The 18,612-nt window shown below is 40.2% G+C and overlaps 2 protein-coding genes across 2 annotated transcripts in view; one reads left to right on the top strand and one right to left on the bottom strand.

Annotated features, from left to right (window-relative positions):
* LOC311287883 (uncharacterized protein) overlaps positions 1-7,549 on the top strand; it is a 57,678-nt gene extending 50,129 nt beyond the window's left edge. The window contains exons 4-6 of the mRNA XM_084404995.1: positions 579-624; positions 6,348-6,513; positions 6,717-7,549. Of these exons, the coding sequence (XP_084261121.1) occupies positions 579-624; positions 6,348-6,513; positions 6,717-6,791 (287 nt within the window). The 3' untranslated portion in view covers positions 6,792-7,549. The remainder of the gene's footprint in view (positions 1-578; positions 625-6,347; positions 6,514-6,716) is intronic.
* The window catches only part of LOC311287874 (erythroid membrane-associated protein-like), a gene marked incomplete at its 3' end in the record, with an annotated part of 177,103 nt that overhangs the window by 125,903 nt on the left and 32,588 nt on the right, over positions 1-18,612 (bottom strand). The gene's annotated exons all lie outside the window — the stretch shown is intronic.

Below are 18,612 nucleotides of genomic sequence, written 5' to 3'. Positions count from 1 at the left end.
TCTGTGGCTTTTATATTGTTTAAAACATGGATTATTTTACATCGGACTTCTACATTTTTATTTTGAGCGAGTTGCGGGATGTAAATGAAGAACAAACAAGGAATATGGACAACGCATTTTAACAACGTGTAGCGGACATATTGCAATCTGCGGAAGGTACAACTTTTTATTTTATAAAAACAATTCTGCTATATCAAAATATAGTGTGTTCAATTGAGAATCTAAACGCGATTAGAGCATTATGTATTAGGCTAATGTTACTGTATGTGTTGCTAGCATGTGTAAATATTGTCAGCTAAGGAGCTTTAGAATGACTGAGAACATTGTCTCTTTATACAGAGAGGAACTGGAAGCACACCCTTTGACTCTAGAATAATAAGTTAAGCTAACTAGGCTTTTGAATAGTTGTTGATCGCGGGATATAACGTTAGGCCTAACGTTACCGATCAGTCATCATAATATGTTTGGGATTTGGTGAGTAAAATTTTGCAAGCTTTCGCAAATGTCTGTGTTAGTAAAATGCTAATATACAAATAGCTAATATTGCTGTGTATGTGTGTGTTTCCCTCATGATCCAGGAATTTTGGAAATAAATATGATCCAGCCACATGATCTTCAGATGCGGTGAGTATTGTTATATTAAACTACACGTGAGACTGGAATGAAGTTGGCTTGAGTGAGTTGGACGTTCGATATTCGCATATTTAGGGACGTCCAAAATTACATGCGACATTGGTATAAACGTTTCTAACTTCAATAGCATTTGAAGACAATGACTTACAGTCATACAACCAACTGTACACTGTTCACCCAGGTGTCAGGTATGATGTACACCTTTTAGATTTTTGATATTTATGACAATAAACTGCTAAATCATATGCAAATATTGTTATGTATTTCACTACTGTATGGGGTCATACACAAAATATGACAATATTTAAAGTGCAATTAAAAAATGATGATACAAAATATCTTAATATATCAAACATGTTCATTTGTATTCATTTTATTTCCGTCGGCTGCCAACAAGACTCTTTTTTGGCCTTTGACTCTTTTTTTGGTAATTGTGGGGAACTGCACAAACACCAGTGACCAGTCCATAACTGCACAAACACCAGTGACCAGTCCATAACTGCACAAACACCAGTGACCAGTCCACAACTGCACACACACCAGTGACCAGTCCATAACTGCACAAACACCAGTGACCAGTCCACAACTGCACACACACCAGTGACCAGTCCACAACTGCACACACACCAGTGACCAGTCCACAACTGCACACACACCAGTGACCAGTCCATAACTGCACAAACACCAGTGACCAGTCCATAACTGCACAAACACCAGTGACCAGTCCATAACTGCACACACACCAGTGACCCAGTCCATAACTGCACACACACCAGTGACCAGTCCATAACTGCACACACACCAGTGACCAGTCCATAACTGCACACACACCAGTGACCAGTCCATAACTGCACAAACACCAGTGACCAGTCCATAACTGCACAAACACCAGTGACCAGTCCATAACTGCACACACACCAGTGACCCAGTCCATAACTGCACACACACCAGTGACCAGTCCATAACTGCACAAACACCAGTGACCAGTCCACAACTGCACACACACCAGTGACCAGTCCACAACTGCACACACACCAGTGACCAGTCCACAACTGCACACACACCAGTGACCAGTCCATAACTGCACAAACACCAGTGACCAGTCCATAACTGCACACACACCAGTGACCCAGTCCATAACTGCACACACACCAGTGACCAGTCCATAACTGCACACACACCAGTGACCAGTCCATAACTGCACAAACACCAGTGACCAGTCCATAACTGCACACACACCAGTGACCAGTCCATAACTGCACACACACCAGTGACCAGTCCATAACTGCACACACACCAGTGACCAGTCCATAACTGCACACACACCAGTGACCAGTCCATAACTGCACACACACCAGTCCATAACTGCACACACACCAGTGACCAGTCCATAACTGCACACACACCAGTGACCAGTCCATAACTGCACACACACCAGTGACCCAGTCCATAACTGCACAAACACCAGTGACCAGTCCATAACTGCACAAACACCAGTGACCAGTCCATAACTGCACAAACACCAGTGACCAGTCCATAACTGCACACACACCAGTGACCAGTCCATAACTGCACACACACCAGTGACCAGTCCATAACTGCACAAACACCAGTGACCAGTCCATAACTGCACACACACCAGTGACCAGTCCATAACTGCACACACACCAGTGACCAGTCCATAACTGCACACACACCAGTGACCCAGTCCATAACTGCACAAACACCAGTGACCAGTCCATAACTGCACAAACACCAGTGACCAGTCCATAACTGCACACACACCAGTGACCAGTCCATAACTGCACACACACCAGTGACCCAGTCCATAACTGCACAAACACCAGTGACCAGTCCATAACTGCACAAACACCAGTGACCAGTCCATAACTGCACAAACACCAGTGACCAGTCCATAACTGCACACACACCAGTGACCAGTCCATAACTGCACACACACCAGTGACCAGTCCATAACTGCACAAACACCAGTGACCAGTCCATAACTGCACACACACCAGTGACCAGTCCATAACTGCACACACACCAGTGACCAGTCCATAACTGCACACACACCAGTGACCCAGTCCATAACTGCACAAACACCAGTGACCAGTCCATAACTGCACACACACCAGTGACCAGTCCATAACTGCACAAACACCAGTGACCAGTCCATAACTGCACACACACCAGTGACCAGTCCACAACTGCACACACACCAGTCCACAACTGCACACACACCAGTCCATAACTGCACACACACCAGTGACCAGTCCATAACTGCACAAACACCAGTGACCAGTCCATAACTGCACACACACCAGTGACCCAGTCCATAACTGCACACACACCAGTGACCAGTCCATAACTGCACAAACACCAGTGACCAGTCCACAACTGCACACACACCAGTGACCAGTCCACAACTGCACACACACCAGTGACCAGTCCACAACTGCACACACACCAGTGACCAGTCCATAACTGCACAAACACCAGTGACCAGTCCATAACTGCACACACACCAGTGACCCAGTCCATAACTGCACACACACCAGTGACCAGTCCATAACTGCACACACACCAGTGACCAGTCCATAACTGCACAAACACCAGTGACCAGTCCATAACTGCACACACACCAGTGACCAGTCCATAACTGCACACACACCAGTGACCAGTCCATAACTGCACACACACCAGTGACCAGTCCATAACTGCACACACACCAGTGACCCAGTCCATAACTGCACAAACACCAGTGACCAGTCCATAACTGCACAAACACCAGTGACCAGTCCATAACTGCACACACACCAGTGACCAGTCCATAACTGCACACACACCAGTGACCCAGTCCATAACTGCACACACACCAGTGACCAGTCCATAACTGCACAAACACCAGTGACCAGTCCACAACTGCACACACACCAGTGACCAGTCCACAACTGCACACACACCAGTGACCAGTCCACAACTGCACACACACCAGTGACCAGTCCATAACTGCACAAACACCAGTGACCAGTCCATAACTGCACACACACCAGTGACCCAGTCCATAACTGCACACACACCAGTGACCAGTCCATAACTGCACACACACCAGTGACCAGTCCATAACTGCACAAACACCAGTGACCAGTCCATAACTGCACACACACCAGTGACCAGTCCATAACTGCACACACACCAGTGACCAGTCCATAACTGCACACACACCAGTGACCAGTCCATAACTGCACACACACCAGTGACCCAGTCCATAACTGCACAAACACCAGTGACCAGTCCATAACTGCACAAACACCAGTGACCAGTCCATAACTGCACACACACCAGTGACCAGTCCATAACTGCACACACACCAGTGACCCAGTCCATAACTGCACAAACACCAGTGACCAGTCCATAACTGCACAAACACCAGTGACCAGTCCATAACTGCACAAACACCAGTGACCAGTCCATAACTGCACACACACCAGTGACCAGTCCATAACTGCACAAACACCAGTGACCAGTCCATAACTGCACACACACCAGTGACCAGTCCATAACTGCACACACACCAGTGACCAGTCCATAACTGCACACACACCAGTGACCCAGTCCATAACTGCACAAACACCAGTGACCAGTCCATAACTGCACACACACCAGTGACCAGTCCATAACTGCACAAACACCAGTGACCAGTCCATAACTGCACACACACCAGTGACCAGTCCATAACTGCACACACACCAGTGACCAGTCCATAACTGCACACACACCAGTGACCAGTCCATAACTGCACACACACCAGTGACCAGTCCATAACTGCACACACACCAGTGACCAGTCCATAACTGCACACACACCAGTGACCAGTCCACAACTGCACACACACCAGTCCATAACTGCACACACACCAGTGACCAGTCCACAACTGCACACACACCAGTCCACAACTGCACACACACCAGTCCATAACTGCACACACACCAGTGACCAGTCCATAACTGCACACACACCAGTGACCAGTCCATAACTGCACACACACCAGTGACCAGTCCATAACTGCACACACACCAGTGACCAGTCCATAACTGCACACACACCAGTGACCAGTCCATAACTGCACAAACACCAGTGACCAGTCCATAACTGCACACACACCAGTGACCCAGTCCATAACTGCACACACACCAGTGACCAGTCCATAACTGCACACACACCAGTCCATAACTGCACACACACCAGTGACCAGTCCATAACTGCACACACACCAGTGACCAGTCCATAACTGCACACACACCAGTGACCAGTCCATAACTGCACACACACCAGTGACCAGTCCATAACTGCACAAACACCAGTGACCAGTCCATAACTGCACACACACCAGTGACCCAGTCCATAACTGCACACACACCAGTGACCAGTCCATAACTGCACACACACCAGTCCATAACTGCACACACACCAGTGACCAGTCCATAACTGCACACACACCAGTGACCAGTCCATAACTGCACACACACCAGTGACCAGTCCACAACTGCACACACACCAGTCCATAACTGCACACACACCAGTGACCAGTCCACAACTGCACACACACCAGTCCACAACTGCACACACACCAGTCCATAACTGCACACACACCAGTGACCAGTCCATAACTGCACACACACCAGTGACCAGTCCATAACTGCACACACACCAGTGACCAGTCCATAACTGCACACACACCAGTGACCAGTCCATAACTGCACACACACCAGTGACCAGTCCATAACTGCACAAACACCAGTGACCAGTCCATAACTGCACACACACCAGTGACCCAGTCCATAACTGCACACACACCAGTGACCAGTCCATAACTGCACACACACCAGTCCATAACTGCACACACACCAGTGACCAGTCCATAACTGCACACACACCAGTGACCAGTCCATAACTGCACACACACCAGTGACCAGTCCATAACTGCACACACACCAGTCCATAACTATCTGCATAGGCAGCACTTCCACTCAACCTCCTGAACTCTCTTGATCTCCTCTCCTGATAGAAAGGCTCGCAGCCGTGACATTCAATCTGTTAAAAGATAATAACCTTATAATAATGCTCAGTAATCAATTACTTTATCACTCAATTCCAATTCAATTTTCTAATGTTCCTAATGTTCCTAATGCTCTTAATCTAAAGTGAGAATAATTTACTCATTACCAATTTTTTTTTTTTACTACGAGCTGATTAAACAATAATAATTGTGTTACAGTGACAATGAATCAAAAACTAACTATTTTGTATATAGCTTATTAAATATTGACAATGTAGAGACTACAATGTATAAACTATGAATTGACTATACATAATTAATAAATAAATAAATAAATAAATAACAAAAATTGTTGTTAATGTGTATGTACTTTATTACTGTATACTTATTATAAAGTGTTACCGGACTGTATAATCAGGGCTAGATTCAGCAGCACGGGGGGGTTTAGAGGCGGCGCATCAGGAGCACACTCTTCAGTACTGAAAACACACAGTTATATGTTAGCTGTGTTGACAAATGGTGCATACTGTAAACAGCATAACATACATTACCATATGTTTACTACTTCCATTCCTCATGTAAAAAAAGAATAGTATGGTGTTGCAAAGTGTGTGGGTTTAATGTGATAAAGCAAATCTACACTTTATGACAGGCGTTTGTGTACAAGAAATAAAAAACCTGAGCCTTTCAGAAGTTCCTCTGCCATCGCCAGTCGCAGATGCTGCAGTTGCTCCCTGGCTGAGTGTACTGCAGGATGGCAAGGGATACTTGGGAAAACACCAACGACTTCTTTTGCCATCTACATAATTCAAGACAAGGTAAGGGTTTATTTATTTCCCAGGGGAGATTGTTTCACCACATCAGCAACACATACAACAAAACACATACAAGTCCATAAATCATATTCAGTAGACTATCTGGATCATCTTCATGTACAGTGACTAAATTACTAAATGTAAAAATCAACATTTTGCACCACAAATTTATACAAAACTGTTAGAGTTTATCTTTGTTTTCACAGTGTATTGAGGAAAACCCGCCGGCATTACACACACTCCACAGCTGGACCGGCTCGTCGCTTGGGATGGCTAATTAGTCCTTCATTCCATTTAATGTCCACCCACTGGCACCCAGTCATTTTTATTGAGACAGATTCGTCTCATCTTGAAGAACTCTCTAATGTACATAAAGACAATCATTAACATACACATTACATGTAAACAATCTTTGTGTTTGTTACTACTTTGTGGAGTCTAAACCACAGGTGTCAAACTCAGTTCCTGGAGGGCCACAGCCCTATAGAGTTTACTTCCAACCCTGCTTCAACACACACACACACACACACACACACACACACACACACACACACACACACACACCTACACCTGCAGTTCTCAAATAAGCCTGAAGGACTTGATCAGCTGATCAGGTGTGTTTAATTAGGGTTGAAGCTAAACTCTTCAGGGATGTGCCCCTCCAGGAACGGAGTTAGACACCCCTGGTGTAAATGTAGAGAAAGATGCCAAATCAGTTTCTGTTGTTCTACAGTGAGGGGATGTGTCCTGGATCATAGAGGATTTCCCTGATCAAATCCCCACTCTTCCACCCTATATTGTTTTTGTCAATTCTCCATTATCCCTACCCCCCAAAAAAAAAAAAAAAAATACAAATAAACAATAAAAACACATGATTGTGGATTATACACTTTAAGTTTAATCGTTTTAACCATATTGGCCAAATGTTATTACACAATCCAAACAATAATTGTTGTGAATCTTTTGTATTAAAGAGACTCATTATCAATTTAAATAAATGTGATGCATGATGAACGTGATTTCACCAAGTCCCACATGTTCCTGGATTACATCTTTGTTGATCCTGGAACAACTTTCCAATCAAGCAATCAGTCAGATTTGAGGGACAGTTTATGTCAAGTTTAGACTTAGAACCAGGGGTGCCTCAACATCTGTGTTATTCACCTATCAGTTCCCTCTGACTTTAGGCTAAAGTTATGGGTATGTTGAGGTGCAGGTGCAGGGGTAGGGATAGGGTTAAGGACTACATTTTGGGACAGGAATGTTATTCAGGGATCAACAAAATACGTTGGCAAAATCATGGTGACGTGCTGCACTGTGCTCGCTCTGTTCCCTTTACAGGCGTATAATTAGATTATTAGTAAGGTAACAATATCCATTTTGCTTTAGTGCATAAAACACAGAATATGAGGAAAAAAGTGTTAAGCGAGTTCAAATGATTGACAGGATAACATTAAGCATTAAAACATTATTGCCTACTAAATTCCTTTATATTTATTTATTGTATAGTAAAAATTAATTTATTGTAAAATAAATGTATTGTAAGTAAAAGTAATAATAAAGTGTTTATAAAAGCCTTATGAGAAGGCTAGTATACTTACACAATGTCAAAGACTCAAAGCCCATCATTTTATTCTTGCAGAAGTGTTCAAGTGTCTGGAACACCAACAGGAGGGATGCAACTTTTCCTTTTTTTTAATAAATGTATAATATTTGTACATTTTTAAGATGATACTGACAAGCACTGTCAAAAATGTGGGTCTAAAATCTCATATATGTGTTTAGTTTACTAAAGATCTGGTGATAGACAAGGGCACATCATATTATTCACCATTTAATACCCCATGGAAAGAAAACAGAAGAAATATCCAGTGGGCCTCTTCACACTGGGGGCTGAGCATTTATGAAGGTACAGTATATAACATCAACAAAAGAAAGAAAGCACAACTCTTCGACCATCAGGTCTTCATCAGGTGCATCCTGTCGCATTGCACCTCTCTGATGAAGACCTGATGAAGACCTGATGAAGACCTGATGGTCGAAGAGTTGTGCTTTTAATACATTTATCTTGAGTAGCATGCAGTGTGTGGACTTCACTTTTCTTTTTTTTGTTTATGTTATTTTGATTTCGTGTTTTTCATTCTACAGTAGGCTATATAACACGCAGAAATCTACTGGCTGCATGCATGGCTTTTGCTTGTTCATCATGTCCCTTTGGGTCCATGACAAACACCTGGCTGGATGCTGCGTGGAGATACTGTGCAAGATTAAAAAAAGATTACACTAAATAGATAATAGATAATTAACAGATAATAGATAACTAAATAGTTAACTAAATTTCATACATGAAACTATGAAACTAAACTTGATTCATTCATTCATTCGTTCATTCAGTCATTCATTCGTTTGTTCGTTCGTTCATTCATTCGTTCATTCAGTCATTCATTCGTTTGTTCGTTCGTTCATTCATTCATTCGGTCATTCATTTATTCGTTCGTTCATTCAGTCATTCATTCGTTTGTTCGTTCGTTCATTCATTCAGTCATTCATTCGTTTGTTCGTTCATTCATTCATTCAGTCGTTCATTCAGTCATTCATTCGTTTGTTCGTTCATTCATTCATTCGTTCATTCAGTCATTCATTCATTTGTTCGTTCGTTCATTCGTTCATTCATTCGTTCATTCAGTCATTCATTCGTTTGTTTGTTCGTTCGTTCGTTCGTTTGTTCGTTCGTTCGTTCATTCATTCGTTCATTCATTCATTCATTCAACTAATCCAGACTCTAGTGTGTGGTGTAGACTGTAGACACAGCCTTTGTTTATATTTGAATTATGATGGCTGGTATTAGAAGTCTTGGCTCATCTGAATTCATCTGAATTATGAACATCCTCTATAGAATAGAGTAACTATGTCTAATCATAATGTATTAAAAAAGGACCATAAAATGTATTCACCAAAAAAATCCAATGATTCTCGTCGACATGCAGGAAACTTATAATTCCCTCGTAGTCATAAAAGTCCACCTGAAATTTCATTGATACATTTCATTGTTTTATAACTGTCTTAATTTTTTAATTATTAAAGAAAATAAAAGCTAAAGATTATGTTTACCTTTGAGAGAATGTTTCTCCGTACTTTTCCTCTTTCGTCATTAATTATCACACCTGCTGTGTAGAGATCTAGTACATCAGTTCTATGTCCCTGGCCACTGGTATTCACTAACACATGCAGATAGCACTGGATTGTCTAAGATCAGAAGAGAAATAAATAGAGGATAGTTGCTTCATTCAGTGATTAATTGATATTGATAACATTGTCATCTTTACTGTATGTTCACAGATTATTTTTCAGTTGCAAAGCATTTCCCAAAGATATGAATCATTTTCTTCTTACCTCCCCATCAGCCATTTGTGTTTTCATTCCTGAAGGATGGAGGATATCAGACCTTTTGGTGTCTGTTGACTGTATGAAGGCAACATCTATCTCTCATGCTGTCTTACACCACAGAGCTCTGACCTGATAATGGAATATTTGTATATAAAATAAATACTGAGTTACTGTAGTGTAAGCAAGTTTTATTTTCAAATAAAAAATTAAAGATCCACAATTGCTTGTGTCTTTTTAAACGAGTATGAACACATTTTTCGTTCTTAATTTATTTCTAAATTTTGAAAATTTAAAAAAATTACAATTGCAAAAAAATGTTTCACTGATGTTTTCATCTGATGATAGATGATAGTTTCATCTGATGATAGATCAGTGTTTTGAGTTACAGTTTTTCTCAGTGGCTTTGGTGCATTTCTCACATCACTCTTTACATCTGCAGTTAGTTCAACCTCCTCAACAGTTACTCATGTGTGCACATCATAGCAGCAGTTTCTCATTCCTTCCAACAAACTGCAAATGCTTTTGGACATGCTTTCACACAACTCTCTGCTGCTTTATAACATTATCATTTGCTTATGTCATGTCAGTCAAAATTAACTATACTTGTGAATGCTGAATAGTCACTCCATATAACACTAATAGTCCTCATTTCATTGCTTGAGTCAACTATAGTTGTCAAAATCTGTCAAACAAATTTTACAAATCTTTTTAAATCTTCCTGAAAATGTCCCTAAATTGAACACTTTCTCTCCGGTGAATCTCAGCTTTCTCTGATGAGGAGCGTCTGGATGTGCATGAATGATTACAGTACTGTGTGTTGTATGTTCAGTTCCAGTGTGTACTGCAGTATTGTGTACAGTTGTGCACAGCTCCACCCAAAGGGAGATTATGTGTGTTGTAAATAAGGGTGTATTTGTTCTTTTGCACAATGCTGTGAACAAACTAGACTTGCAAAGAGCATATGCAGTAAACATGTGAAACATACATATTCAGTGTCTTGTACTCGGTTACCTCACTAAATACTGTAATGTGTAACTTTACTGTATTTTTCAAATGGCTGTGCCAATAGTATATAGTGCTGTCTCGAGCATGTTCAGGCGGTGTCACCGAGATCTGACTTTTCTGCATTGGAAAACATTTACAGAGTAAACTGTCATAATGAAAACATGACAAAGCCATTTGACTATCTTGCTCATAACCGGTGTCAGGACTTTTCATCTTGATGACACTGACACTTTCATTGACATCAATACTTGCCTCTGAGGAATGAGCTCTCCATGAGCAAGAGACACGCTTCTGCAGGTTATCAACTAGGTTTTCCAGTTTGTACTAATAGTTTTGAGAACTGCATTAACTGTTGTGCAAATGTAAATAGTGATGTGAGAAATGCACCAAAGCCACTGAGAAAAACTGTAATATGAACAAAAGCTTTATGGTATGATTGAGAATTTCATAATACCTGGGCTGATGTGACCTTTTTAGTTGTGGCACTACTTCTGGTGGATCAAAATCAGATTTTTCAGACAGGGGCCTCTTAGCCAATTTCTCCTTTAGTTTGTCAATGGTCTGATGCTCTGGAGATGCAAGATTATGCACAATCTGATGATAGATAGATAGATAGATAGACAGACAGACAATATTAAATGTGTTTTGAGTTAATATGAACAAAAGCTTTATGGTATGATTGAGAATTTCATAATACCTGGGCTGATGTGACCTTTTCAGTTGTGGCACTACTTCTGGTGGATCAAAATACTTTGAATGATGTTTCGCTGATCTTTCAGACAGGGATCTTTTGGCCCATTGCTCCTCTTGTTGGTCAATGGTCTGATGCTTTGGAGATGCAACTTGGGACAGACCAAGATTATGCATCATCTGATGTTGTGTATTCCTTCCTTGCAGAGAGTTAAACATCTCTGTATTAGTGTTGTCACGATACCCAAATTATTGTTTCGATACCAAGTCAAGAATTGCAATTTCGATACTTTTCCTGAAAAGGGAGAAAAACTCTCAAATATCATCACTGTGCTTTATTTTAAAACCGGGACAACATTCTAATCATAATACACACTAATAAATGAACATATGAACAGCAGATATATTACACTTTTGAACAAAATATGAAATATCAAAAATAAATTAGAGCAATGACATTCAAGGTAAAAAAAAAATAAAAAAATTAGCAGCTTTATCTCAGTTATCATAAGAAACATAAGAGTTACCAGTAATAACTTTATCTTGATTCTGAACTTTGAATAAAAATATGACCAGCGACTATATTAAACAATGTTTAATATTGGTAACATATGATAAGCCTCATTGGTGATATATTTGACATATGGGGAGAGAGTTGTGGAAGGCCTATACTTCATGTTAGACATAAATATATAGCAGCAAAGACGACGTCGGCAGTGTTGACGGCAAAATAGGCTACAGAATATTTCGTTCTGTATTGAGAGGTGCAGTATTTGAAAATCGATAATATTTTTTTAAAAATTACATTTATATTTGCATTTATGTCAAAACCTAGAGACTTTCAAACATCAAAATGTAATTTATTAATATGTATTCGTGTCAAAATGACATAGAAACATCTTTTCCTTTTCTATTTTGCCTGGGAACGCTTACAGCACTTGCGCATAGGTTTAGTTACCTATGATCACGCGCGTGAACTCGACAATCGACTACTGTGGACTTCGACTGAAAACAGGAAGTAAATACAGGTATGTGCGCTGGCTGAATAAACATCATTTTTATTCATATCTTTCACATCTACTGCAGTCAGATTCACCTGTGTTCACTCTGAAGTAATCACTCACATGACCTGTGCACTTGTAATGACACATCAAGGATGTTAAGAGGCTAAAAGCAGGTTTAAAACTTGCCCCACTGAAGTCAACAGGGTGCACATCTTAAAAAGAGGATAACTCGGTGTAGGCAACACTGATTTTTGTCGTTGTTCTCTGTACTGACAGCACTCCAAATGTACAAAAAAATGAGCTCAATGTTGAAATTGACCGGAGTTCTCCTTTAAGAAGAAGGCCAAAACAATAGGTGGCATATTCCTTTACAGCATACTCGCCAGTTTTCTTAGCAAATCCTTGAGTTACAGCCTTTATTATATGAGAAGAACAAAGATGGAGCACTGTGGAATTGAAAGCATCTGCACTTTTCACTTTTTGGCTGACAATTAAATGTGCTCTGTTTAAGTAGGATGAGACACTTTCTTTATTGAAGGCCAGGAGGACACTACCAATGAGTGCCCAGCTAAAATCGGTCTCAACCTGGTGGACCTTCCGTGTCGTTATCTGGCCCAGTTGTCTCAGTGTTTCCATCTGCCAAAACGTGAGAGTTGGTGTGGAGTGCTAATTTGATATGAACTCAGACACAGGAAGGGGTGGCTTATCTTTTCCCTTTCCAGGGAGAACAAGAGCATAATAGAGAATCCTTTTGGTTTGGTTGGGGATGCGTGACATGACACTGCCTGTAGCATCTAGATGCAATGTGACTGGGGGTGAGTTTTTTAAATGATCTGCCAGTATTCGTAGACCACAATCTGTGTACAAGTGGACACCAAATGGGTCCACTTGTAAGTGTTGGATATAGCCTGCCACTTGAGAGGCAGTACCACTGCACTCCTTCATTATCTTCTGACAGAGCATCATCTGTTGTCTGAGTCTGGTGCTTTTCCTGACTTCGCTAGAGATTACCCTTAAGACGTCCATAGAAAGGCATCTGGAGATGTTGCCAGCCAAGAGCTCGTCTGGTGGGGTGTTTCTCAGTGGTTTATAGTGGTGCTGGCTTACTCCTTTTTCTAATTCTGCAGCATTTTTTCCTCTTTTGGTGAATTTGGCATTTCTGAATTTTAAATCTTTTTCTTTGTGGGTCACTTCGCCAATTCATAAAACATGGATATCAATATGCTTCTGGCATGGTTTGGGCTTTGTTTGAATGGTACATTTGTATTTTGCTGAGCAATCTTCAAAAATACAGATGGCAAGTGCCTTGAAATAAGGTGCTCTTTTCTTACGACTCTTCCTGCATTTTACATGCTGATACTTAAATGCCAGTACACAGCAGGGATTTACTTGTGTGAATGCTTCATACAAGACATCTGTCCAGCAGGGATGGAAATTAGCACCCGCCACCAGCCAAATGCGGGTGATTTTGTGTTGTGGCGGGTAAACTCGCTTCACCTACCGGCCACCGTGGCGGGTAAATAAAAATATACTGTTTCACACAGACGGCGGACACTTTTAGAGGACATAAGTGTACGCTAAAATAAAGTCTTTCACCTCAGAAAAACGGACTTTCTTGTCCTGTCACGTCAGCCGTTATCCTGTGCTCATAGCGAACACTCTTCAATTGCACGCGCAAATGCGGCGGCGCGCGCTGTGTATCGCCTCACTGTATATAAAGTGCACAAGAAACTACGAGCATGCAACGCCGTTACGTTGTAAATTACACAAAATAAAAGTAATGCAGGGATGATTTTCATTCTATTCACCAGGAGCAGTTTCCATGGTTCATTAACAGTTATTGTTAATATTGTGTATTCACCATGGCAACTGTCGTTTACATATTAACCCCAAAATGCCACTTTATTATTCTTTGTGTTATTTTTTATATTTTTAAATGACTCTAGTGGCTCATACCAACATTGTATTAACAGAAACTAATTTGGGACTGCTATTTAATAGCTTTAGCATAGGCCTAATGTTTATTTATTAGTACTAGTCTTTACTATTAGTCATATTCTTACAATTTATGTTAAGTAAAGGGGGACAGTACTTGTGTGTGTGGAAATAGCCGGTTTCAATAAAACTACTTGTGACATGTCATATTTGGCTTTGACTTTGACTGAGCATTTGCTCTCACTTTGCAGAAAAAATATTGGGATATATATCGTATATCGATATTCAGCCTAAATAATCGGGATATGACTTTTGGTCCATATCGCCCAGCCCTAGTTTCATTGTTGGGACTAAAAACCTAAAACTGGAAGCCATAAAAGACCACGAATCATTCAAATGCCACATCCAGAGAAAATATATATATATATAAGAGAGAAAGAGAAAATGTCAGTATTTCATTGAGACTTGAGATTAAATAAACTGCTTAAGTATTGTAGATCTTGTAGTATTAATTTTCACATGCAGTTACACATTGTCGGTTAAAAACAAGAAAGTGGCTGGTAAAAACATTGAGTGGCTGGTAGATTTTGAAATCCACCAGCCACAGTGGCCGGTGGACAAAAAAGTTAATTTCCATCCCTGCTGTCCAGGGCTGTTGTAACTGAGTTAGGCCTGCGTGTGGCTTTATTTTTTTCCAGGTTTTTGTTTTTATGGCCACTACAAAACTCTTTGGACCTGGTCTTGTTTTCCTCCATTTTCCCATGTCATCATCCTCATCTTCATCTGCAGTTTTGTTCCTGTCTCCAGCCTCATCTTTCCTGTCACAAGTATAATCCTCGTCCCTCCTTTCCCTTGTCCCTTCACTTGCCTCATCAACTTCATCATTTTTCTCAACATTTTCCCTATCTTTAAATAAAAAAATAAAGAAAAATATTTGGGTCAATCCCTAACTGCATTTTCTCTAATTGCTTAATAGCTTGCATATTAATATTACGATTATAAAGCACATATTGATACCTTATTCTGCATGACCATATTCTAACCCTAACCTCCCTTAATCCTAAACTTAACAACTACCTTACTATTAATCAGCATTCAATGCTTGTGTAAGAAGACATTAGTTACAAGCTAATGAATAAGATGGCAATATGCTATAAAGTAGTTTATTAACTAGTTGCTTATTAGCATGCATATTTAGAATGTTGTCTTTTTATTATTACTTGCCTTATTCTGCATGACCATAGTCTAACCCTAACATCAGATGTACCAACAACCTGACTAGGAGTTTATCGGGACAAAAGTCGTAGTCGCATATACATTAAAACTAAAGATACAATATATGTTCAGTTATTTAACTTTAATTACAATGAAAATGACTTATTAATTGCCATTAAAGTGGAATTACTGAACATAAATATAAAAGCTTGATGAAAAATTTCAGATGGCACTTAGACACTTTTGCATCTGAAGTCTTTTGTACCATATTACATAGCTTATTATAGCAGACTTTTATAGCATATTACCATCATAAATATTAGTGTGTAACTAATGTCTTATTAAACACACACATACTGCACTTCCACACACTTACTTCCACTATATATATATATATATGTACTTATTAATATATACTTATTAAACACACCATCAAAATCAATATAATATAATATATATAGCATTTACACAGGATTGATGCTTGTCATTTGGTAGTGGCAGTAAGTGTTTGTGTAATAAGACATTAATTACAATGTAATAAGGTAATAACTATGATGGTAATATGCTATTATGGCACATGGCTCAGATACTGCCAGGCTACTTGGGGAAAAAAAAATAGTTAAGCTAACTACTTAGCAATATATTTGTATTTAGCTACCCCCTAAAACTGAGAAACATTACATACTCAAATAAATATGATATTTACCAGAACTGCCTGTTTGAAGCACCTGTTCTCGAACACCTTTCCTGTCCTCGGTCCAAACAGTTTGCAGCCATTTAGCCAGTTTTCTGTCCGGTGAGGGGGAGTCGAAAACGGCTACAGCCAGGGTGGACCGCTTTACCTGTCCTTTTCCCACGCCATGTCTGAAAAATGTCTGAATTATTTTTTTTCTGCCACCAGCCTTTGCCCAAAGATCATTTTCTTTTTTGTGTTTCCCTTTTTTATATCTGGCCATGATAACTGTGACTGCAGTATGCTAACAGCATGCAAATCTTAAAGGTGAACTAAGTAACTTTTTTACCTTAACTGAACAGCTTCGGAGTCATTGGAATGGTTATATGACTTATTTCGGGTTGAATGGTGGTCGTTTCGCACCCCCCTGGTGCCCGTGAGTGGAAAATTCGCACTTGCAACTTTGGGGCGGCGGGCCGCCGGCCGCCGCGTCAGGAAGTATCGCGTGATATCAGGTCTTGCGATGTAAACAATTGCTTTACGGCCAAAAGAAATCTGCTCAAATACTGTCATTATTGCGCTCCCTCACGCTGTTCGAACCCGAAGGAAGAACATGTTTTAAAGAATGTCCCATCTGCTCTGATGTCGTTGATCTGCTAGCCTCTGGTGTCTGAGAATCACCAAAGAGTTTTTACAACAGTGTTGTCAAATATCTATTCCGAAGCTGTAGGGGGAGCTCTAGAGAGAAACCTGCGGTCATATGCCATTTGTTGTGCCACCTGACACCTGGGTGAACAATGTACAGTTGGTTTTATGACTGTAAGTCATTGTCTTCAAATGCTATTGAAGTTAGAAACGTTTATACCACTGTCGCATGTAATTTTGAGACGGTCCCTAAATATGCGAATATCGAATGTCCAACGTCAAGCCAACTTAATTCCATCGTGAAATAGAGGCAGAACATGTAAACTCTGCTCAAAGACACACTAGTTCAAACCTTCCAGGCAATATTTTACCTGTCCTATTGAGTTTTGGAACAACATGAAGTAAATAATGAGAGAACTATATTTTTTGGATGAGCTGTTCTTTTAAGGACATGTTTCCAGGGTCCTTTGCTAAATTAACCATGGTTTTTATTATACTAAAAGTTTAGAAACCATGTTTTTATGGTGGATTGATTACAACAAAAAATAACCATTTGGTTAGTATAGCAAAACCATGGTTATTGAGTGATTCCTTCAGAGTGAACGCGGGTGAATCTGACTGCAGTAGATGTGAAAGATATGAATAGAAGTGATGTTAAATCAGCCAGAGCTCATACCTGTATTTACTTCCTGTTTTCGGTCGAAGTCCACAGTAGTCGATTGTCGAGTTCTCCACTATTGCTTAGTTACCTATGATCACGCGCGTGAACTCGACAATCGAAAAATGGTCCTATGTCACCCAGATCAATAGTCTGTTAACACACAGGTAATAATTAACACACTTTTAAATATTTTTTAGATCAAACATTGGAACAATGCACCCAGAGTTGATTACTGATTGATCTCCACTTGTGCTAATTGGGTTAATTATCTGCACCTGCTCCTCCTGAACCTTGTTAATAAAACATCATTAAATTTTATAAACAATATTGTTTGTTTTCCCTTTATTTCGCTGACGAGAATTTCAAAATGAAGCCATAGCAGAGTCTCAGTGCAACAGACAGCGATGAACATTTTGAACATTTGAAATTTAATGATTCAATGAACAATCACTTGCTTCTTTCCCGAATGAATCAGCCGTTTGAACGAATCGGTTGAATGAATGACTCCCTCAACTCACTTATTAAGACAGTGACTTGCCACCAGCTACTGGCAGTTTTAGTTTCACATTTAGAGTACCCTTTAATTAGAACGTTAAAATTAGAAATTAAGTTCATATTTAACACTCTCATAGCTTTATTTATGCAATTGTAAATGCAGTGTAAATATATTATTGCCAGATCTGATGCCACTTCTGTGTCACCTCTGCACTGCAAAGATGGATTTTAATTTAATGATTTAATTTGACTGGTAACAGCAGGGACGCGGGAAGTGGGGGTGCTGGGGGTGCTGCAGCACCCCCTGTTTTCACAGAATTGTAAATGCAATGCATATGTTAGTTCATTAAAATGTATTCATTTTTAGCATTTAGTCATTTATTTGTAATAAA

This window comes from Rutilus rutilus (genome assembly GCF_951802725.1).
Source record: "Rutilus rutilus genome assembly, chromosome: 3".
NCBI classification, from domain to species: Eukaryota; Metazoa; Chordata; class Actinopteri; order Cypriniformes; family Leuciscidae; genus Rutilus; species Rutilus rutilus.
Note: the sequence above shows the minus strand (reverse complement) of the source record. Positions and strands in the feature narration are given on the sequence as shown.